General features: G+C 45.5%; 1 protein-coding gene across 9 annotated transcripts in view; it reads right to left on the bottom strand.

Annotated features, from left to right (window-relative positions):
• Window positions 1-24,284, bottom strand: part of LOC124032052 (ankyrin repeat and SAM domain-containing protein 1A-like) — a 113,239-nt gene that overhangs the window by 58,110 nt on the left and 30,845 nt on the right. For 5 of the 9 annotated variants that reach the window (XM_046344071.1, XM_046344072.1, XM_046344068.1 and 2 more), the window contains exons 2-13: window positions 22,798-22,878; window positions 22,462-22,618; window positions 21,367-21,432; window positions 10,692-10,988; window positions 9,652-9,727; window positions 9,397-9,498; window positions 9,175-9,261; window positions 8,845-9,014; window positions 6,657-6,719; window positions 6,177-6,303; window positions 5,122-5,168; window positions 3,814-3,931 (exon numbers count right to left, since the gene is read on the bottom strand). In XM_046344071.1, coding sequence (XP_046200027.1) covers window positions 3,814-3,931; window positions 5,122-5,168; window positions 6,177-6,303; window positions 6,657-6,719; window positions 8,845-9,014; window positions 9,175-9,261; window positions 9,397-9,498; window positions 9,652-9,727; window positions 10,692-10,988; window positions 21,367-21,432; window positions 22,462-22,618; window positions 22,798-22,878 — 1,391 coding nt within the window. Of the gene's footprint in view, window positions 1-3,309; window positions 3,400-3,813; window positions 3,932-5,121; window positions 5,169-6,176; window positions 6,304-6,656; window positions 6,720-8,844; window positions 9,015-9,174; window positions 9,262-9,396; window positions 9,499-9,651; window positions 9,728-10,691; window positions 10,989-21,366; window positions 21,433-22,461; window positions 22,619-22,797; window positions 22,879-24,284 lie in introns of those variants that run through there. The other 4 variants (XM_046344074.1, XM_046344080.1, XM_046344070.1 and 1 more) reach the window with 3 other exon arrangements.

The following is a 24,284-nucleotide window of genomic DNA, read 5'->3' as shown; positions in this document are numbered from 1 at the left end:
TTGACTGTGTGTGAGAGTAGGGCACTGTGATGTTAGATGCCTGTGAAACAGGAGGCATGTGGAATCTGTTGGGCATCCTCTGTGATTCCTTCCTTCAGAGGAAGGCAGTGTGTGTATGTGTGACAGGTGCTCTGCCTGCTCGATGCTGCTGCTGACAAGGCATGTCTCATCACACACACAGCCTCAATGGGGGAGAGATGTGAAGGGGCGGGGGTTAAGAGTAGCAGGGAGTGTGAGCAGGGCCCTAATCCCATTCCCTGAGAGGCAGCTGCTTTCAGATGGTAATGGAGAGGGACTGGGCATACCTGTTTATATTAGAGTCCCCGAACAGCACACATCTCTATCACAGACACAGTCCCCAAACAGCACACATCTATATCACAGACACAGTCCCCAAACAGCACACATCTCTATCACAGACACAGTCCCCAAACAGCACACATCTCTATCACAGACACAGTCCCCAAACAGCACACATCTCTATCACAGACACAGTCCCCAAACAGCACACATCTCTATCACAGACACAGTCCCCAAACAGCACACATCTCTATCACAGAGACAGTCCCCAAACAGCACACATCTCTATCACAGACACAGTCCCCAAACAGCACACATCTCTATCAGACACACTCCCCAAACAGCACACATCTCTATCATAGACACAGTCCCCAAACAGCACACATCTCTATCATACACAGTCCCCAAACAGCACACATCTCTATCACAGACACAGTCCCCAAACAGCACACATCTCTATCACAGACACAGTCCCCAAACAGCACACATCTCTATCACAGACACAGTCCCCAAACAGCACACATCTCTATCACAGACACAGTCCCCAAACAGCACACATCTCTATCACAGACACAGTCCCCAAACAGCACACATCTATCAGACACAGTCCCCAAACAGCACACATCTATCACAGACACAGCATGCTTAGCTATGTGTCGCTATGTGTCTGTGTTTGCATGATTATGCCCTGTTTGGATATGCATGAGCCTGCTATGGTGTTCGTATGAGAGAACGGGCAAACGCAGCAAGATAAACAAAGAACTAGACAGCAAGATGGAAGAGGATAAGATAAAGGTTGTCCAATCTCCAACCAATGCATAAAGTGTACAACGTTGCATTTCTAGTAGTGTAAGTAGGCTGGAGGTTCTTAGATAATAATACAGTGTATGGTCAAATCTGACCAAGAATTCTGTTCCATATAACAAACCAGATTAGTTTTCTTCAGCTCGCTTGGCAGAGAATGTCAATTCAGCCTGATCTAAACAAGCCTAATCCAGGCCCAAAGCTGCTGGGCCTCTGGAATGCCAATCATACACTCCCAGGCAGCACTAATCCAACCCTAGCAATCTCACTCCGCAGTCAGATGCTAATGCATTTCTTCCATTACAGTTATAGCGACATGCGCGAGTTGTTCGGCCAAGTCTGGCGTGTTTCTCAAGCAAATGTCCTGTCTCCTTTGGCTCCTCGGAGTCAGAGAAGAGCACAGAGCTGCTCGTGACCCAGTAGCTGTAACTAGAGTATAGCAGTGAGACATCTGGGACCATGGGGATAGAAGGATGTTGGATTGGAGCACATGTAACAAATCTGATCTAACAATAAGGATGCTTGTCAAATCCATCATGATTTTTGTAACAGGCCCACAATGTGTTTTCGCTGCATAAGATTTAGAAGTGGTCCCTTTTCAGGTTTAGAAGAAGTGACTGCTAAATGGTAACTTGTGTTCGTGTAAACTGATAGCCTAGCGAAATCGTGGCAGTCAAAGTCGTTTCTAAATGTAATGCAGTTGATTTGTGAAAATAACATGAACATGTATTAGGGTTGACATCCATACAGCATTATCCTCCAATTTTTACCTCAACATAGTGTGAAATACACATATAAACAACAGCCTAAATGTAGGATTATTTTGCCTGGGGGCAATGAGGACAATCGGGATCTTTCCCCAATGGCATCTTTTCTCCACACGTTTCCATGGCATTTCCATTTTTTTCCGGCACTGAGAAAATTTCAGGTCTGCTGAGCGCAAACTTGAACATTGTGAAAATTCTGTGCAACTTCTGGCGCACGTCTACTGTGAACACTTAGGCTGTACCTGCTTTGAGTTACAGTTATAACAGTAGGCTACTGTGGCTATTTGATCATAACGTAGGCCTATCATAGCCGCCCACTATCAAAAACAATGGAGAAAATGTATCCCATAACATTTTAACATGGAAATAGCTGTTCTATCATTCAGCCTACAGTAGCAGCCAATGTGTGGTATTTAATGTAGGCCTACATTCCTTGAGGCTTATGCAGGGTTTGACATTAAGCTGTTTATCCACTTGTCATTCAGACAAGAAAACACTTTACAAAATAAAGTTCATTATTATTACGATACCATTATTACAGAGAATCAGACAAATTGTTACCCTCTGCCTATTGGCTACTTAGCTTGTTCGAGCTCGCCTCAAAATACAACACTGCCCCTTTAAGACTGAAAAATAAATGCTCTTTACCGGACTCACTTTTCAAAGATGGCTAGAAATGACATGTTTTGTGGTCTTGTAGGAAGCAACAACTCCCCCATTGGTGTGATATAACTAGGCTAAAAACTCACTTACTAGCAAAGAATATGAACAAATGTTCACACGTGGCTACAAGCAGCTCTCGCTTTGATCTCAAAACAAACATCTACTCACCACCACTTATGGTGTAAACACAGTCCAGTTCAAAGGAATGGCACAGATCCATATATGGCAATGGTCTATTTGCATATAGGTATACTGCAGCTCTGACTGGTTAAGCCGCACTGGTCTGTATAGTATGGGCTGAGTCTTGCCTGTCAATGCAATAGAATCCTACTCCGGTGCCTACAAGAAAGTCTCTTCCATAGTTAGTTTTGCATACTAAGTCTTGCATAGTCCGTTTTGTTTCAGTTTGTTGCATTGAAGTTGGCTTATATTGGCAATTCCCACAATAGAGGGACACGTTGACAGTGTTAACTAAAGGGGAAAATTAGAAAGTTAAGTGAAGTTAAATCTCGTGCTTCTCTGCAGGCTGATATTTCTTCTGCTTGTCAGTCCCGTGGGAGCTGTGTGCCCACGCACACGCGCAGCTTAGACGGAACATTGCCCTTTACTGCATCTATGGTCAATGTGGAGCTTAGAAACAAGCACATCTCTCCCACCTGGGACTGCCATCCAGAAGGTAGAGCATGTAGAGGGTGGAACTCACCGCCAGTGGAGCGGAGTCCCATCCGTCCAGGCCCAACCACAGAAGGTAGAGCATGTAGAGGGTGGAACTCACCGCCAGTGGAGCGGAGTCCCGTCCGTCCAGGCCCAACCACAGAAGGTAGAGCATGTAGAGGGTGGAACTCACTGTCAGTGGAGAGGAGTCCCGTCCTTCCAGGCCCAACCACAGAAGGTAGAGCATGTAGAGGGTGGAACTCACCGTCAGTGGAGCGGAGTCCCGTCCGTCCAGGCCCAACCACAGAAGGTAGAGCATGTAGAGGGTGGAACTCACCGCCAGTGGAGCGGAGTCCCATCCGTCCAGGCCCAACCACAGAAGGTAGAGCATGTAGAGGGTGGAACTCACCGTCAGTGGAGCGGAGTCCCGTCCGTCCAGGCCCAACCACAGAAGGTAGAGCATGTAGAGAGTGGAACTCACCGCCAGTGGAGCGGAGTCCCGTCCGTCCAGGCCCAACCACAGAAGGTAGAGCATGTAGAGGGTGGAACTCACCGCCAGTGGAGCGGAGTCCCGTCCGTCCAGGCCCAACCACAGAAGGTAGAGCATGTAGAGAGTGGAACTCACCGCCAGTGGAGCGGAGTCCCGTCCGTCCAGGCCCAACCACAGAAGGTCCGGGGAGCTTCAGAGTGTTGTCCGTTTCGCCTGGTGGTCTGAGGTCACTAGGGGCAGTGGGCTTCTGCTGCTGGAGGAGACCAGGGGAGAGATGAGCACACTAACAGCTGTCAATCCCAACTAAAACCACCATCACAGCATAGCAGACGATTAGCACAGCCCGAATTAGCCCCACACTACGATATTAAATTAAGAAAGCGTCCCAGTGATTGCTTCCACGTTGCCGTGCATCAGCATTCCTAATATAGATGATAGCCTCAGATGGCTGGCTGCTGATTAGAACACAGAGGACACAAGCCATTCAGCCAGCGAGCCAGTCAGCCACACAGAGACTCGTTGGGGAAAAAAACGAGGCAGCAAAGGTACAGTTGCTCCAAATAAGAACCCCAGGGGGAAAAACAGATTTGAGATGAGGTTATGGGAGGAGGGGGGAGAGCAACGCAAATAAAACCCTGTGGCAGCTAACTGTATAATAAAAAGGCAGTATAAATAGATATGATAGGATAATAAATAGAAAAGACAGCTTTATAGGGCCCTCCAGTTACATTCGATGAGACGGGGATAGGAGAAGGGGAATTAAAAGGGATGGAAAGGAAAGCGAGGCAGAGAGAGGGAGGAGAGGAGTGAGGGGAGAGGCTGTAACTCTCCCCTTGGCTATTAAACAGAGACACAGACTGTCACGAGGACCTCAGTCAGGTAGACATATTTCCTGATGAAGTACCTGTATGTAAGATATTCATCCTCGCAGGATGGAGCAGTACCATGGTGGAAAAATACATGTTTAGGGGAAAAGGTCAGACGCCATGGTTCGATTTCATGTCAAAGCAGAACGTGGAGGAGCCCAGGGACTTTTATTTAGGTCTTTGTCCATGTCTTTCTCTGTGTAAGCGGTGTGTCACACAGGAGAAAAGATCATTGAAAATGTGTTTTTTGCATATCCTACTCTCCCTGAGACACCCTTAGAGTGTGGGGTCACAGCCACATTATCAATTAGGGTTAAGTGCCTTGCTCAAGGGCACATCGGCAGATTTGTCCTATTAATGGCTTTTCTGTTACTGGCCCAATGCTCCAACTGCTAGGCTACCTGGTGCCCTGATATGTAGCTACTAGAGGTAAATAACATCTTATTAATCACACAGCGTTCCAGAGCACAGGTGAGTCAGATGACAGGCAGCATGGCAGCCATGGTGGGATGAGGGGAGAGATGGAGGGATGAGGGGAGGGATGAGATGGAGGGATGAGAGGAGGTGCAGGTCATACCTGAGGTAGGAGACTGTTGGAAGACTGTTTGACTGTAGTGTTCCCATCTGGGGAGGCAGGATAGACAGCAGTTAGTTAGGTCATCATGAATAAGGTAGTACAATTATCATATTTCATTTCTATTCAATGTATTCAATCTCAAGACTGCCAGGGATGATATTATGCAAAGTGAATAGGAAAGGGAAGTATAATAAAGCTCATGTTTTATGCACATGGTATTGTGGGTAGTATTGGAGACAATGGCCAGACAGACACTCAGACAGACATTTTTAAAACAGAAAGAAGAGCAGACAATTAAGCAGCCAGCAAAGATGAGCCTTCCTCAAACCAACCCATTAAACATCTTAACAACATTACAGAGGAACGCAAGTCAAGGGCTGGACATCTAGTCATTCATCACAATAAAAGGGGAAGTGATTGCATCAGCAATCAGGCTCTCCACATTAATTTCTATGACACTGTTTAGTGACACACAATTCATTTATTAGGATGTGTGACAGAACAGAAAGCCTGGGGGACGGTTTAAAAACATTCATATCAACAGACAGGGACTCCAATGTGCTGTTAATTAAATCCCATTTAATCCAATGAAACGCACTGTCATTCCAAAGCCAAAGCTAAGGAATGAGTCCTCTGATACAGCTATGACCATCCTGAGTAGGATATCACACATTATCATATTCCAAGCTCTCTCCTACTGATGCTGTTGAGGTTAAACCTGAGCTGTATTTGGGTAAAGGGTTACAACCAGACAGAGTGGAAGCAGGCGGGGTTTAGGGAGCGGTTGGAAAACTGACCCCTTCTCCATTCCATCCCTGGTGTAATGCTGCTAGGAATGAGGGGTGACACTTTGCAAAGCACCAGGGAGGGGGCATGTGGGTGGAGTGGGGGAGAGGTTGCAAGTGCTCCTTATTCTTCAGGCTGAGGGAGCAGTGTTTTATCACACATCATATTCCATCAATTAGGAATCAATTAATTAGGAATCATGAAGGGATTTGAATATCATCCTTGATCCAATCCAAATCCCTTTTTACACTCCTGTCTTAAGTGTGTACCTTTCTGGGATGGGGGGTCCAGTGCGGACTGGGGGACTTTGGTCTGGGCAGACAGCAGCAGTTCATACGTGTGATCCTCCTCCTCAGTCTCCCCCCTCTCATCGATGCTGCTGTTAGTGAATAGGGCCTGTGAGGGAGAGATGGGAGACAGGGTCAGCACAGTACAGAACACCCATACCACCTCTGTTAGGCTTGTGCAGCATTCATCTCAAACTGTCCTGTGACGCTGAGGACTCATACAGTGAGATAAGTCACTCCACAGTGCCCTCTCATGGTTGTACTGGACCTTACGGTCATCCACACAGTCCTTAGCTCGTTCCTTACACACAAAACTAGCAGGAACTAATTGATTGCTGTGGCCAAAAGTAATGGAAAGGGGGATACCTAGTCAGTTGCACAACTGAATGAGTCTTCCGCATTTAACCCAACCATTACAACATGGTCCATCAAAACAGAGCTTTAATGACCATAGACTCTGACCTCTGAGCTAAGCTCCTCCACATGGCCTGGGGCAGGTTGGGCTTGGTGAGCCAGCCGGTCTTTCTGTAATTGACAAACAGAGAACGAAATCACTGACTGTGCTCAGACATTAGCTTGACACATATCTTGAAGTACTGTAGAAGGTCGGTTGAACTGGAGCATTGACATCAAACAAAGATTTTAACACTAGAAAAGCTGAGAGCGTGTCATGTGGACGCAAAACTAATGTACTTTTCTAATTATACATTTTAGTCATGTCCTCCCCCCGCCCACGTACCTTGCTCCTAAGTAAGTCTAGATAACACACTGTAATTATTTTCATCTTGATATCACAAGCAGAATTTGTTTTATAAGCCGTTTTAAGAGGACATGTTGTTTTTTTATGCCTACCCTCATTCAATGGCACTACACTCACTGGCCAGTTTATTGGGTACACCCATCTAGTACCGGGTCGGACACCCCTTTACCTCCATGCAGCCGTGATGGCATCACGCCGTTCACGCCGTTGCTGCAGATTGGACGGAGGTACATTCAAGCTGTGAACAGCCTGTTCCATCTCATCCCAAAGAGGCTCTAGTGGGTTGAGGTCTGGGGTCTGCATTGTCCACTCAAGTGAACTGAACTCGCTGTGATGTTCCAGGTGATGTTTTTCCACTCCTCAGTTGTCCAGTGTTAGTGATCACATGCCCACCGGAGCCGCTTCTTCTTGTTTTTAGCTGACAGGATGGAACCCGGTGTGGTCGTCTGCTGCAATAACCCATCCGTGACCAGGACCTACGAGATGTGCATTCTAAGATACTGTTCTGCACACCACTATTCTACTGCACAGCTATTTGTCTGTGGTCAGCCTGTTAGCTTGCACCATTCTTGCCATTCTCCTTGGACTTCTCCCATCAACAAGCTGTATTTTTGTTTGTCGAGGCCATTTCTGAGATAATGGATCCGGCACGCCTGGACTCGACGATCATACCACGCTCAAAGTCGCTTGGGTCACTCGTTTTTCCCATTCAAATGTTCAATCGAACAGTAACTGAATGCCTCGATGCCCGTCTGCCTGATTTATATAGCAAGCCACGGCCATGTTACTCACTGTCTGTAGGAGCGATCCATTTTTGTGAATGGGGTGGTGTACCTAATACACTGGTCGGTGAGTGTATATCAAAACTAATTTCACACATATAACTAGCTTAAGAGTTATCTTAAGACAAGATTACATTGACAATAGTCTGATGGGTGAGAATAGTACCAATATATGAAGAATCTGATGAACAAGGGCAGTTTAACAGAGCGCCAAAAAGTTACTTTTTCAAACTTTTTGACATTTGATGTCTAGCAGATTCTGTAGTTTCCAAATCACTCTTAGAAATGAACCCCTGAGCTCTATTATTTCAAATAATAGACGTGGTAGTTTGTCTCCTGGTTGCTGATTGGTTGAAAGCTGTGGTATATCAGACAATATACCACAGGGGGTTGTGGTACATGGCCAATATACCACTACTAAAGGCTGCATCCAGGCACTCCGCGTTGCACTGTACGTAAGTCGCTCTGGATAAGAGCGTCTGCTAAATGACTTAAATGTAAAATGTAAATGTATATTGGCCATATACCACACCCCCGCGGGCCTTTTTGGCAGAATGATGGCGATTCCATAAACTCCCTACATGCACTCGCAACACTCAAAGTAATATATTTAAACTCAAAATATGCCATTCTGTTCTTTTGAAATGCATTTTCGTAGTTTCATAATGGTCCTTAACAAATTAATAACATTTTTTTTTATTTCATGGATTTTAACACTTTAATTGTGGTGTTTTAGTGGTTTTCATTTGTACACATAGCCTACAGTTACATTAACTAATGAAAATGCTACCGTGTACTACGAAATACATTTTCTTTCGTAGTGTAATGTTACCTAAGACCTTCATAAACACAACCAAATGATTATATGAAATGTATTTATTAGACTGTTAGAATGTTGACGTCCAATAGAATCGTCATTGTCCCAGGCTTTTCTAGTGATAAAGAGATATGCTGTCATAATTTCTAAATCCAGTCCGCTCAACAACAATTAAATGCAGAAAACTATTGCCCTCTAGTGGAGAAAAAATATTTTAGATGCCCAGCCATGCAAACTTCTTGAGTCACATGTTGTGTGTTTCTGTGGTGGAAGGCAGAGTTCCAGACCAACCTTTCCGGCTTCACTGTCAGGCCGTCCAGAGTCCCTGTCGGAGGACTTCCCGCTAGCCAGGCTGTCTAGAGAGTGACAGGAGGTGGCCTCAAAGAGAGCCTCATACGGGCTCTCTTCCTCAGGCCCCGGGGCCAGCCCCGAGAGCAGTGCACTCACCACCTCCATCTCACCTACAACACACACATTTTAACACACATATTGATACTCGTACAAGTACAGGTGGCAATGCACAGCATCACACAGGTAGAGAGCCTTGTGGTGGTTACGTGTTAACACCATATCCTTGAACGGCTCACTTCACTTTAGGTTTTCTGTATAGATACGACATACCTTTTTTCCTCGGACTAGGGCTCTCATTAGGTGGAGGGAGAGGGGGAGGAGGCAAGTCCAAAACAGGGGGATTTCCTGACATATGACCTGCAGAGAGATAAAGAAGAAAAGGTCATTCAAATAATATCATTAGTCAGAAAAAACATTTTGGGAAATCAGTTTGTGGTTAAGGTAAGGTCATCTTTCCTTATTATCCCATAGGGAACCATCTGTTTTTCTTACCCAGAATTAGAGCTGCTATCTGCCGGCTCGTCTGAGAGGGCATCTCTCTGACAGTGTCCAGCGCAGTCAGGCCCTTGTTGTCCACCATGTTGACATTAACCCCTGGAGCAGGACGGGGAAGAGACACAGAGGACAGAGCAGGGGATTAGGGGAAGAGAGAGAGACGAGCAGGGGGTTATATCTGCATTATTCAGCGGGTAGAAACGTGTTGTATCTTATAAGCATGTTGACTAAATGGAGACGTCAGTGTCTGACCTTCCCTCAGAAGTTTCTGCACCACATCGGTTTTCCCAAAGAGTGCCGCTTCATGGAGGGCACTGCCCTTCTCCGTCTGCAGGGAGACAACAAACAGACCATAATCAAAACAATGCTGTGGCTGAGCAATAACAAAACATGACATCAGAGTAGACTCCAGGTCAGCAACATACAGAACAGCAGAGGTCAGATCTCTAACCCGAACCCTCCCTGCTGAGAGGAACAGATGAAGACCTGCTATCTAGACCGCCACCAAGCTTTTATTCTGATTCCTCTCATCTTGGTCAGCTAGGGCATACAGCTTAAAGCTAAACTAGCAGGATACTTCCTGAACACACAGGACAGGTTTGATCAGCGTGAAATAGAAGTTTGGCTTTGGTTATTTATCCGCTGGCGGACACCACCCCGGTGTGTTTTGCTGTGGCAAATTATTTGGTTGAGGAATCAAACTAGATTATTTTCCAGCTCGCTGCGCCATGCTAATGGAAACCGCAGGACGCAAGACCTGAAGGATTCTTGGTGGCCCAGACCTGCCACAGAGCAGAGATGAGGGAAGTGGAGGTAGGACACGACTGATGGATGGCACAGTCTGGTATAAGAAGAGAAGAGGGCCAAAAGCCCCCTTAAACAGTCAAATATTGATGGGAATCTCTGTTACGGAGGAATGTAAATGCTTTTTTATGCTGGATTATGTTGTGTTGTTGTATATTTTAATGATGTAATGTATTGATTGTTGCTGCCTTCTTGGCCAGGTCTCCCTTGAAAAAGAGACTCTGGGTCTCAATGGGCTTTTCCTGGTTAAATAAAGGTTAAATAAAATAAAACACTGGTTCTTTAGTCTAAATAAATAGCTCAAGAGGTTTGAGTCAAGAGCCTATGAGTTTGTAGGCCTAAATGCTGCAATGGTGTGTACACAACATAACATTATGGACACATTCAGTCTATATATCCACATAACTACGCTCTCACAACAACACACTGAACCTGATCATTGAACAGGCAGGAGAGACAACAGACCCAGTGTTCTCTTCAGTCCTCACCTCATAGTTGATGTCCATGCCAGCGTCCAGCAGCACCTCCACCACGGCCAGGTGTCCGTTGCGTGACGCCAGGTGCAGCGGTGTGTGTTTCTTGGTGTTGCAGCTGAGCAGGTTGGGGTGGGCGGTGAGCAGCAGCTTGACCACCTCCAGCCGGCCGTAGAGCGCCGCCAGGTCCAGCGGCGTCTCAAACTTGTTGTTCCTCATGGTGGGGTCGGTCAGCTCCTCCAGCAGCAGACGCACCACCTGGGTGTGGCCGTACTGGGCGGCACAGTGGAGAGGGGTCTCGTTGTCGTTGTTCTGTTGGAGGGGGGAGGAAGGGGGACCAGAAAGGAAAGGGGGAGGGATGGGAGGCAGGGGGTGAGCATCCACATAGAGGAAGTAGAGAAAGAGGTGGGGGTGGATATTGGGAAGGAGGGAGGAAAGAAGGGAGGGAGCATTAAGTGAGTCATGTTCCAGCTTCCAGAAAGCAGTGATTGAGGACTCATGATTGTGTCACGTCGGTTAAGCCAATCAGTGCTTAGCAACCACCATATTAGCCAGTATGTCTAAAGGTCACTGAAGAGCACCAATCAGGATGATGAGGCCCAAGGAAAGCGCTGGCTAGCTGAGAGAAAGGGATGCTGGGAGGATGCTGGGGGGTGGGGACTGAAGTCATGACTGGGAACAGTCCCTGTTGAGTAGAACTGTCTAACACCTGCTTCTTATAGGGCATGACCTGCTGTAAATGTGACGAAAGGACAATCTGTTGACATTTAGTAAAGGCCACGATAATAAGGAAAGACACTTCTGTGATGACAATATGTCATGTGTTGCTTGGTTGTTTAAGTAAACTGCTTCGTGCAGACAGAGGTAGGGGTGACAGCCAGTGTGAGAGTGTTGAGTGGTGTGGTGTGGTGACCGACAGTGTAGTGAGTGTGATCCATGCAGTGCTTCACATGCAGAGGAGGCATGCGTTACCAGGGTGACCCAGCGAGATAGTGCTAGAGAGACACGGCTCATACGTCAATACAATCGATGGTCCTGAGAGCAGAACAGCAGCTGAGGAACTGGCTAGTAACATAGATGATGGCAATCCTGAGGTCAAAGTTCTGACTGCACAGGGATACAGACTATGAGTGAAATGGATGGAATATATATACTTTAAAAAAGAAGAAGAGATTCTCCAAGCGCAGAGAGCAAGGATCAAAACTACATGTTCACTAGAACAACATTAAATCAATAGCATTACAAACACAGCTTTTACACTCAAAAACCGTCCATAACACAAGCAATAAAGTTGATGCAGAGTGAGTTGCAGCATATTCTGTAGCCAAATGTCATCTCTATATCATATGGAGAGAATATCAGAGATACTATCAGAATACTTTGGGAGAGGATCAGACATATGTTCACATTGTAACATAATCACAAACATCATATCTAGCCTGTGTCAGCAGCATATTAGGTAGAGTGGACTTGTGTTCAAATCACCATCCCTTACTTCTTATTACCAAGTACTCCCACCAGCAGCCAGAAGAGGGAGATTACAATACAGCCTGATACATCAGCGGAGACAAAATAATGGTCTTAATAACCAATGCATATCCAACTCAAAACAATTTATATGTAATGACACTATATTCTCTCTCAGATTCATCACAAAGGCTAGGTCATATTCTAGGTCATATTCCTAGAAGGGCAGACTGGGAACACTAGCTAACACACAGGACATTCCAGTTTCAACTCAAGTGGCTGACAACACTAGCTCTATGCTGTGTACAACATGCAGGTTTGACAGTTTGTAAACACAGTGCAAACCTAAAGGTAATGAATGAATAACTGTTGTAAGAGACCAACCATAACCTCCCCCAAGGCTAGCCACTCTGTGCCAGTCAACAACAATTGTGTACCAGGGTGTGGCAACAATGCCAGTCTGCAACATGCCCGGAGTGCCAGTAATGCCACAGACACCTAGGAGCAGCCGACAGCTGGCAGGAGAATACCCACACACTGTGTGCTATGTTGGGTTGCTCCCTGGAGAAGGAGGTGTCAGCTGAGTCTTTATTCTGCCATCAGAGGCAGGATCATGGAGACGGGGGTCGGGGGGAGGTTACAGGGCACCCAGGACAGGTGTTGGCCCCTCCCCTCTGACTAACACAAAGATCAGTAGGTAACTACTCCTGTGTTGTTCAAGGTACAGAGCGAGCGAGCGAGAGAGAGAGAGAGAGAGAGAGAGAGGTCTTACTACACTGGCAAAAACAGGTTACAGCTTGAGCTGAAAGAAAGGAGGAGAAATAAAAATGTACAATCCGAGGGAATACCAAACAATACCTGCCCTTCTGGAAAGACGGGGGAGAGAGAGAGGCCGGCTGAAAGAGAGGCTGGCTGAGAGAGAGGCCGGCTGAGAGAGAGGCTGGCTGAGAGAGGCCGGCTGAGAGAGGCTTGGTCTGACCCTGTGTGAGCTGCACTAAACAAACAAAGACCACGGAGCAGAAGAACACTCCAAAACAAAAAGCCTCTGTTAGGGAAATAAACCACAAGCCTGCTAGGGTTTTGTCAGTTCAGGTTTGGGATTTGACTAATTGTTCCTTCCTGCTTATCCTCTGTGTTTTTGGTCTAAATTAAGGTTTGATCTTTGTTTCTCTCTCAGTCTCCCTCTCTGTTTCTCTTTCCCCGTTTGCTGCAGGAGCATGAAACGACCACACACAAAGGAGCATGGCGTCTCGCATCTGTGACGCACCGTCAACTGTTTTGTCATCACAAGCTTTTTAATAGATTCAACTCTCAACTGTTAGATGCAGGCTACTTCAGAGGAACATGTTTTATAGCCTTGGGTTTTATAGCCTTGGGTATACATGTTTATAATAATAATAATAATATATGCCATTTAGCAGACGCTTTTATCCAAAGCGACTTACAGTCATGTGTGCATACATTCTACGTATGGGTGGTCCCGGGGATCGAACCCACTACCCTGGCGTTACAAGCGCCATGCTCTACCAATTGAGCTACAGAAGGACCACATGTTTACTTGCACAGCCTGGATAAATCTGCAATAACAATATCCAAATAGAAACCAGCTTCAACCTCTATGTGCGCTGGCTAACTGCTCGGATTATGGCCGATTGAATTCTACCTGCAAAAATCAAGACTTCCTCAAGATTTATGGCAAAAAGAGAGACATATTTGCCATATCATGAACACATGATCAGTGTCTAGTTTTAAGACACCAAAAACCACATCATCACCAATGAAGTCTGAGACTCCAGAGGATCCCCTCCTCTCTGTCTCAGTGGTGTGGCCAGTGTGGTTCGTTCCGTGGCTTTGAGTCTGACAACATCTGATCATATTAGCCACGGCTGGCCTCTCTGGGCAGCAGTGGAGAAGAGCAAAGCGTAGGGTGAGCAACATGAATCAGACCTTCCCTGTGACGCCTCCTTCACTCCACACTAGCCTACTTGCACAGGGGTCCACGTGAGCCTGCAAACCAACAGCTGTTCAAATGCTAACATAAGAAAGTAGATGGCCACACATACACTCCTGTCCTGGTCATCCACATTGGGGTGTTGACTGATGTGATGGCAGCTACAATCAAGAGAAGGATTAGTACACTATGATGTAATCCAGGATAGTACACAGTATGAAGCCTGTGTGAACAACAGTGATAGATCCACAATAGGTGCACAATAGGCGGCAGGTAACCTAGTGGTTAGAGCGTTGGACTAGTAACCGAAAGGTTGCAAGATCGAATCCGCGAGTATACAAAAATCTGTTGTTCTGCCCCCGAACAAGGCCATTTTAAATTAACCCACTGTTCCTAGGCCGTCATTGAAAATAAGAATTTGTTCTTAACTGACTTGCCAAGTTTAAAAAAAAAAAATTAAATGTTTTTTTTTTTTAAATAGCATGATAAATGGGCCTTCATCTTAAATCTAGACTCCAGTGTGTGTCAAACACACTCAGATTAAAGTGCTTTCTCAGATTAAATCTGAACAGAACACTAACCAGGAACATCTGGAGATTAGGCCTAACTTCTGCACTGTTGTGATGCCAATCACACTCACACTAGAATGTTCCAATTCGGGAAGAGAAGAAACGTGCTGCAGTCCGACTCTATGTACTGTAGTGCTACTGGCTGAGATGCTAACGAGGAGAGACTAGTGACCTCTGGCATGTAATGTGCTCGCTGGGCTGGCGGAGCAAGGAATTGGAGGGGTTACGTCATGCTCTGCCCTCTGGTTAAGGGGGGTGGGGCAAGGGACAAGCAGCTGTTGTGGCCACAGGGTTGCCCAAACGCTGCACGCGACTACTCGTAGTATACACACATATTTGTAAATCCCTGTTTCTCACATGTCCACACAGAGGCAAGCTCATCTCAAATGCCTGGAAACTGAAGACAGCAGATTGGGTAGCCAGGCAACCCAAACTCCTTGATTCGGCCAACAGCTACGCCACGCCCACGGACGTTAGTTTCTTCTCCAGAGCCAGAATTGAAGTGGGTAAAGCAGCGTTTTGAAAATTTGTCATTGGCTTTGCTACTTTGATTTGTTAGAGATGAACCAATCACTGATGACTTTGTTTTGTACAACACCCTTCATTTTGACATCACCACAAACGACTGCAACGATGGCAGTCTCAGACTGAAGTATGTGGCGAACAGTTTAAATCATCAGGCAAGTAGATGGTAGCTTTCTCCAGCATCTCTCTCTTCTCCTCCACTGGCCACAAGCAACAACTCAACCTACAGCAGAAAATCAGGCATATGCTGGATGTGATTAAGCATAAAGGATGAAGGAAAAGAAACCTGTCCATCAAAATGGACAGATGCCCTTCTGAGGGGCTCTAGCTTGCATGGATGTATGTAGAAATGTTTAAGGAGATATGATTGGAGAAAAAGGGTTGGTGTCGGATCTGATGTGTGGCAGTCGAAAGAGACAGACACAGGTGCTAAAGCTGAAGCCAATGAGAATGCTAACAGACTGTGGGGCAGTCGACAGAGACAGACACAGGTGCTAAAGCTGAAGCCAATGAGAATGCTAACAGACTGTGGGGCAGTCGACAGAGACGGACACAGGTGCTAAAGCTGAAGCCAATGAGAATGCTAACAGACTGTGGGGCAGTCGACAGAGACGGACACAGGTGCTAAAGCTGAAGCCAATGAGAATGCTAACAGACTGTGGGGCAGTCGACAGAGACGGACACAGGTGCTAAAGCTGAAGCCAATGAGAATGCTAACAGACTGTGGGGCCGTGTGCCAGTAGCGCAGGCTTCAACCCATATTACTAGCCTATTCAACCTCTCTTTCGTATCGTCTGAGATCCTCAAAGATTGGAAAGCTGCCGTGGTCATCCCCCTCTTCAAAGGGGGAGACACTCTGGACCCAAACTGTTATAGACCTATATCCATCCTGCTCTTCTAAAATCTTCGAAAGCCATGTTAACAAACAGATCACCGACCATTTTGAATCCCACCGTCCGTTTTATGAGGGTATCCTACCTTCTCCACTATGCAATCCGTGCTGGTCATGGGTGCACCTCAGCCACGCTCAAGGTCCTAAACAATATCATAACCACCATCGATAAGAGTGTACTGTGCAGCAGTCTTCATCGACCTGGCCAAGGCTTGACTCTGTCAATCACTGCATTCTTATCGGCAGACTCAATAGCCTTGGTTTCTCAAATGATTGCCTCGCCTGGTTCACCAGATAGAGTTCAGTGTGTCAAATCGGAGGGCCTGTTGTCTGGACCTCTGGCAGTCTATGGGGGTACCATATGGTTCAATTCTTGGGCTGACTCTATTATCTGTATATATCAATGATGTCGCTCTTGCTGCTGGTGATTCTCTGATCCACCTCTACGCAGACGACACCATTCTGTTGACATCCGGCCCTTCTTTGGACACTGTTAACAAACCTCCAAATGAGCTTCAGTACCATACAACACTCCTTCGAGGCCTCCAACTGCTCTTAAGTGCATGCTCTTCAACTGATTGCTGCCCACACCTTCCCACCCGACTAGCATCACTACTCTGGACGGTTCTGACTTAGAATATGTGGACAACTACAAATACCTAGGTGTCTGGTTAGACTGTAAACTCCCCTTCCAGATTCACATCTCCAATCCAAAATTAAATCTAGAATCGGCTTCCTATTTTGCAACAAAGCATCCTTCACTCATGCTGCCAAACATAGTCAGTTTTACGAGGGTATCCTACCGATCCTTGACTTCGGTGATGTCATTTACAAAATAGCCTCCAACACTCTACTCAGCAAATTGGATGTAGTCTATCACAGTGCCATCCGTTTTGTCACCAAAGCCCCATATACTACCCACCACCGCGACCTGCATGCACTCGTTGGCTGGCCTTCACTACATATTTGTCGCCAAACCCCCTGGCTCCAGGTCATCTATAAGTCTCTGCTAGATAAAGCACCGCCTTATCTCATCTCACTGGTCACCATAGTAACACCCGTAGCATGCGCTCCAGCAGGTATATTTCACTGGTCACCCCCAAATGACTGGATCGAATTGAAAAAATCTGGAGCTGAAGCTGGAGTCTTCCATCTCCCTCTCTAACTTTAAGCATCATCTGTCAAAGCAGCTTACCAATCACTGTTTATTTTTTTTATTTTAATTTTACCTTTATTTAACTAGGCAAGTCAGTTAAGAACAAATTCTTATTTTCAATGACGGCCTAGGAACAATGGTTTAACTGCCTGTTCAGGGGCAGAACAACAGCTTTGTACCTTGTCAGCTCGGGGATTTGAACTTGCAACCTTCCGGTTACTAGTCCAACGCTCTAACTACTAGGCTACCCTGCAGGGGGTAGCCCATCTGTAAATAGCACACCCAACTACCTCATCCCCATATTGTTACTTATCCTCTTGCTCTTTGCACACCAGTATATTTACTTGCACATCATCATCTGCACATCTATCACTCCAGTGTTCATGCTAAATTGTAATTATTTTGCCTCTAGGGCCTATTTATTGCCTTACTCTTCTACACTTGCACACACTGTACATAGATTTTTTTGTATTGTGTCATTGACTGTACATTTATTTATGTGTAACTCTGTGTTGTTGTTTTGTCTCACTGCTTTGCTTCATCTTGGCCATGTCACAGCTGTAAATGAGATCTTGTTCTCAACCTGGTTAAATAAAGGTTAAATAAAAACATTTACAAAAATATCCCTCTTCAGACTAGCTGGCCCATCCGATTAGAAGGCCAAATCTTTTTTTTTTTTTTAAAGGCACATTGCATTGTTATTCAATACTAGCTCTCATACCTGGTGTGAATTGCCGCCTGTCTGACATTTCACACTGTTCACTTTTTAGGTTCTCTGGTGTTATTTTCAGGGCACTGTTAGCCTACTGCAAGCAGTGTGTACAGTATGTATTACACTGTGCGTTTCACTTCGCGCAACTGCCATCTCATTCTCCCTCTGTGTAGTATAAAGCTTGGAAGCTGGTTGCATGACTGTGTCGGTGTTCATATTTACCACAGTCAGCCAACCATCTGAAGGTACAGTACATTTTGTTAGGCAGGTGACCTATATTGGAGACAGAGGACTGTTAGACTTGCAGCTTTGACATATTTCAAGAGCAGTACCGCACGTTCCTTGAAAATACCACTATCAGACACCAGGCTTTTTCGATGGAAGAAATTGTTTTTAAAATAAGAGATGAGAAATAACAATAAGCAGAGAAATGATGACTAAGTGTTATATTTTATTTGTATATTACAATCAAGCTTCCATGATAAATCACTTTTCCTTCCAAATCAAATATTATCAAATCAATTGGGGCACTATCGGAATATCATCAAGTGTCAGGCCCATTGGAGATGGTAACACTGGGAGAAAGTTGCAGCAACGCTTAATGAACATTACAGCTAGGCAGCACTAAGGCCAGGAGGACAGAGAGAGAGGGTCTGTTTGAGCTGTGTCCAGGCTGAGCTACGGTGCTTCCCTGAGGTGGAGAGCCTGCACTTAAAGCCCCCTCCTCCCCCATAAACCTCTGCCCACAACCACCCCTCCCATTTCTAGCTAGCTAACTCCATGACACACACCCCTATCTTCTCTCCTGCTGCGTGTTCCACTGGGTCAGTCATTGCTGCTGCAAGACCAATCAGCCGTGACACCGTTGCCATGACAACATCCCACCTCTCCCTTGCTCTCTTCCACAGCGGTACAGACTCAGAGACACACACACACACACACACACACACACACACACACACACACACACACACACACACACACACACACACACACACACACACACACACACACACACACACACACACACACACACACACACACACACACACACACACACACACACACACACACTGAGCAGAGAGCACACTCTGCCTGACATTGATACAAAGAGACTGGTACACAGAAAAGCACCCTCTCCTTGGAAGACATTTCTCTGGTTGTTACAACAACACTGAGATATTAGGAACCCAAAGACTCTTTTGGGGGATCCAAAGAGAGATCCACAGTCACATGATGCCATCGCCATCACTGCCAGAGCATCCATCCAGCCTGCATTTATCCATGTTTCTGATTTGTTCATAACAGCTTATCCATTATTTAGGTCTGCTGTGGCCAGGTATTGGACCCCATACTGCTGTATTCCAAAAGCAACAGAGAAGCTAACCCCCACAGACGTCAAATGGTCAGTCTGTCAACTAAACCACATCCTAAACGTTTGCATTAAGAGGAGCAACAATTATGCAGTAGTAGAGGACATGTAATGAGGATTCAGTGTTTGGTAAACACATGCTGCATGTCGCTTTAAGGCAACCGAAGCTAAGAGGCTTGAGTTAGCACTGAGGAAATGTGACACCATTTTAAAAATAGTTTGATTTCCAGATGCTTTCCTCAAAACACAAGCTTTGACCTCTCAACACTCCAGTGATGGTGTTAGCCTCAATTTGATGTGAAGGTAACATTGCCTCTGTCAGTAATCTAGATGAAGTGTTAACGGTTCGATAATTCTAAATCTCCAGGGGGGAAACTCTCTGACTTGAGCTTGACTGTCTAAGCGTGAATGTGGCTTCAACACATACAGTAGGACATAATGACCCGAGACAAGCATGAGCACATACACATCTAGAACAAGGTCAAATGTAGAGAGAAACACCAAAGAAAACACACCGGTCAGAAATGACTGACACGTAACACCTATGTCAATGAAATCACATCCATTCTATTCTATGTTGTGGTTCTGTCCCCAAGGGACTAATTGTTCCCTATGATAAAATCAGGGAGGGGACTGTGGATTGGTCTCTGTCCATCTGTTCATACGTTAGTCACACGCGATCTCTCAGACAGCAATGGCCCCATTTTTACGAAACTTGGGTGAATAATGTGTCTTGCCATAGAGCAGTGTTTCTGGCATAGAGCAGTGTTTCTGGCATAGAGCAGTGTTTCTGCCATAGAGCAGTGTTTCTGCCATAGAGCAGTGTACTGTTGGGGGTACTGGGGGACCAGCGTTGGGAAACACAGCCATAGAGATCCAGCATTTACAAAATGACACTGATTGGCCCAAGGCGGGAGCTATAGTAATTAACTGGAATTTGTCACACCAGAGAGGAAGCGAGAGTGATAACTAGGCCCAAAATCTGTCTTCTCCAACAGGTTTTTTATTTTATTTATTTATTTATTTCACCAAGCGAGGACGTTTTGTATGGAGGTCAATGAGTGTCAAATTTGGTTAACAAAAAATGTAATGGCTTGTTTGCTAGGTGTGGCTTATTTAATCGAACAGAAGTTTCACAGTGCTTAGGTTGTTACAAGTGTACGGATATAGCTAGGACACGTGACATCCAGACAACTTTTAGAAAAAACACTTTATATCAGAGTTATGCCTGTTGTTCACAAGCATATCTGCCCTCTCATTGGCTAGAATGGTCCCACCTGATCTTGCCTCCTCCAGACTGCCTTCTAGTCTGAGTAACAGTATCTTTAGGTAACATTCCACTCCTTGCCACACCTTGTCATTGCCAAAGACTTGACATGGAGTACACGGAGTGGATTAGTTAAAGAGACTGGTACCCAGGCTAAATGCCATTTTTTAAGAATATCTTTTTCATTGTTACAGCGGCCACTTCAATCTGGTCAATATAATGGATAATCTGTGGTCACACACAATCTCAATTGGCCCAACAGGGGGATGCATCATTCGTGGGGAAGACATGTTTACTGTTGCCTTGTTCATATTTACAACTAATGAGAGAGGACGGTCCCAAAGAGACATACATCAGAGTCCTTCAACATCACGTGACTGTATAAACAGGACAACTGACTATGGAACACAACTGCAGTAGTACTAATAACATCTCAAATCCACCCTTCCAATTCTTCTCAGTTACCAGGTAAAAGTATCTAGAGAGAACCCCAAGAAATCACAAGAAATGTACCCAGAAAAGGTTAAAGCAAGTCCCCTTATCTCTACAACAGACTGCCAGTGCAAGCTAAGCAAGCATCAAACCCAAGCATCAAAACTATGCATCAAACCCAAGCACCAAAACCATGCATCAAACCCAAGCATCAAAACCATGCATGGCGAAGAGATTGTGTGCAACTAGTTGTGTGAGTACAATGGAAGCAGGGAGGAGAATAAGAGGGCAGCAGCCTTCTGAGCAGCTGTCTGTCTGGCTGGCTGGCTGGCTGGCTGGGTACACACCTTGGCATTAATATGCAGGTCAAAGGGCCCACAGCGTTTCAACTCTTTGTGCTCTACAGAGGAGCTCTAGGAGGGAAGAAAAATGAAGCAATGGTTTTTCACTCACACACAGGCAATGCATGACAGTCAGTTGCAAGGCTGAGACAAAATAAATGAACAGAAATATGAACAAAGTTGAGTTAATGAACAAACAGATGTCATGAACAGGCATAGAGATGGCTGACAGAAATGACACAAAATGAGCTGGCAATGGATCAGAGGATTATTCCAATATCATGACTCCAGTGACAGACTAATAAACTAAAATGTATCTGGAGTACTACTGGGAAGTACTACTGGGAAGTACTACAGTGATGTCGTACTTTATCAATGGGATCTTGGCTCTATGGCTATGATTGATTTGGTTCAATTGCCTCATAATGGGTCATTTCTGCCAAAATGGTAAAGATACTAAACACGAGATCACAGACAGGACAAGGTAAATACTGAAGGTGTTGCTGGTGGTTACGCAGTGGACAGTTTCTACACACCATGCCTGGACTTAACACATTACATATCAAACAGAACAATCCATTAGTTCAAACATGACACATTCACTTGGCTGGTGTCAAGTCACTTCAAGACAAATATTAGTGCAGTCAAACTCATGACGCAATGCAGTTAATGTGTATGGTCTTGCACTGAATGAACAAGCCCTGTCCTACTTTCATTTGTATTAAAAAAATATATATATATATATATATGTTCTCAAAAACGGCAGATGGTATTTGCAAACCGCAGACAGAGCGAGACGAGGAACACGGTCCACAGTGTACCCAGTTAAAAATACATTCTATAGAAATGAGCATAGTGAGGTGGACACTGTATATGAATGATGAGTTGTATAGGATAGATGTCCATCCATGTGACAGGAACTGGGTGTAACACTAAAGTTCAGGGGAAATAGTGAAGGGTTATGTGGTGTTGCACTCGACCTGTTCCTTCCTTCACACTGTTACACAGATCAGATCAAAAACCACTGCTGCTGTGAGCAGAGGAAGACCGATTCCTGGAGGTATCAGGGGAACAGATGGAGTGAGAAGAAGGGAGTCAGACCTGCTCGTTGAGTTTGGGGTGTGAGGGGCCTTGGTGAATGAGCAGCCTGACGATCCGTTGGTCCCCCTTCCATGCGGCCAGGTGCAGGGGGTAGCAGCCCTTATTGTCGGCGATGTTGGTCAAGGCCTCGTTACGCAACAGTGACTCCACAACTTCACTGTGGAATGGACAGGCAGACACTGTCAGAAGGGTTGAACATTATGTTGGCTGATGACAGTGTACAATATCAATATTAACCACACAAATATGGTATTTCCCACTAGCTGACCTCGGGCACATCATTGTCAGTTAATCTAAACTCCCATGAGAACAGAGCAGAGCTAGCTCTAGATCTACCTGTGTCCGTTTAGGGCTGCATGGTGTAGAGGAGTGTATCCAGTGCTGTCCACACAGTTCACATTAGGACCCCTCCAGATACTGTGGGGAGAGAGAGAGAGGGAATGTTAGATCATATAACAGTATAATGCAGCTGAGGGAAGAGCCTAAAGCTAGCGTGAGCAGAGAGACAAGTTCAGTAGGCAAACATTGTGACATGTTGCCGATCAAAACGGCAGGTCCTAGCCCCTCAGTGTCACCGGCAGTCATGCTACATTATAAGTTGTGTACCATGGTTTACAGCCTAGCCCAGCCCAGGTTCACAGCCCAGCCCAGGCCAGCTCACACCCAGGTGAGAGGCGTTCCCTGAGGAATTGAACCACAGCACTGAGTGAGAGGGAAAGGAATGAGGAAGCATGGGCCAAGCCAGCAGCACCAGGCAGCAGAGGACGGATGGGGTTGTAAAGTACACACACCCACACTAAGACACAGCAGGAGGGCAGTAAAGTTGGAGGCCCCAGGCAGAAGCCAGTCTTTGCCCCCCCCAATGTATATTTAACAGAATCATTGCAACTGAAGGTAGAGCTGTTTGGAGCCGGCTCTTTTAGGTGAACTAAGCAGAATGAAAAGGCTAACTGAAGAGACTTGAAATGCCCTACACTAGTGAAGGCTTTTTACATCACCACATAGAACAGGGGTGGGCAATAATTATGGCTGCACAGATTTGTTTTCTGACCGATTTGTTTGTCAACAGCAATTTGCGGGCCAGATTTTAAATAAATAAATAGGCCTATAGGCTATAAATCCAGGATAATCTCTACATACAGTAGGTTTACCTTCTTACTGGTATTAGTTAGTTGGGATGCACTGATGTGGAAATTCTGGGCCAATGACTACAGTTGAAGTCGGAAGTTTACATACACCTTAGACAAACACATTTAAACTCAGTTTTTCACAATTCCTGAGATGTAATCCTAGTAAAAATCACCAGTCTTCGGTCAGTTAGGATCACCACTTTATTTTAAGAATGTGAAATGTCAGAATAATAGTATTATTTCTTTCATCACATTCCCAGTGGGTTTACATACACTCAATTTGTACATGGTAGCATTGCCTTTAAAATAGTTGAACTTGGGTCAAACGTTTCGTGTAACCTTCAACAAGCTTCCCACAATAAATTGGGCGAATTTTGTCTCATTCCTCCTGACAGAGCTGGTGTAACAGTTCTATTTGTGTTTCATCAGACCAGAGGACATTACTCCAAAAAAGTACGATCTTTGTCCCCATGTGCAGTTGGAAACCGTAGTCTGGCTTTTTTATGGCGGTTTTGGAGCAGTGGTTTCTTCCTTGCTGAGCAGCTTTTCAGGTCATGTCGATATCAGACTCGTTTTACTGTGGATATAGACACTTTTGTACCCGTTTCCTCCAGCATCTTCACAGGGTCCTTTGCTGTTGTTCTGGGATTGATTTGCACTTTTCGCACCAAAGTACGTTCATCTCTAGGAGAC

This window comes from Oncorhynchus gorbuscha, linkage group LG03, assembly GCF_021184085.1.
Source record: "Oncorhynchus gorbuscha isolate QuinsamMale2020 ecotype Even-year linkage group LG03, OgorEven_v1.0, whole genome shotgun sequence".
Taxonomy (NCBI): Eukaryota; Metazoa; Chordata; class Actinopteri; order Salmoniformes; family Salmonidae; genus Oncorhynchus; species Oncorhynchus gorbuscha.
Note: the sequence above shows the minus strand (reverse complement) of the source record. Positions and strands in the feature narration are given on the sequence as shown.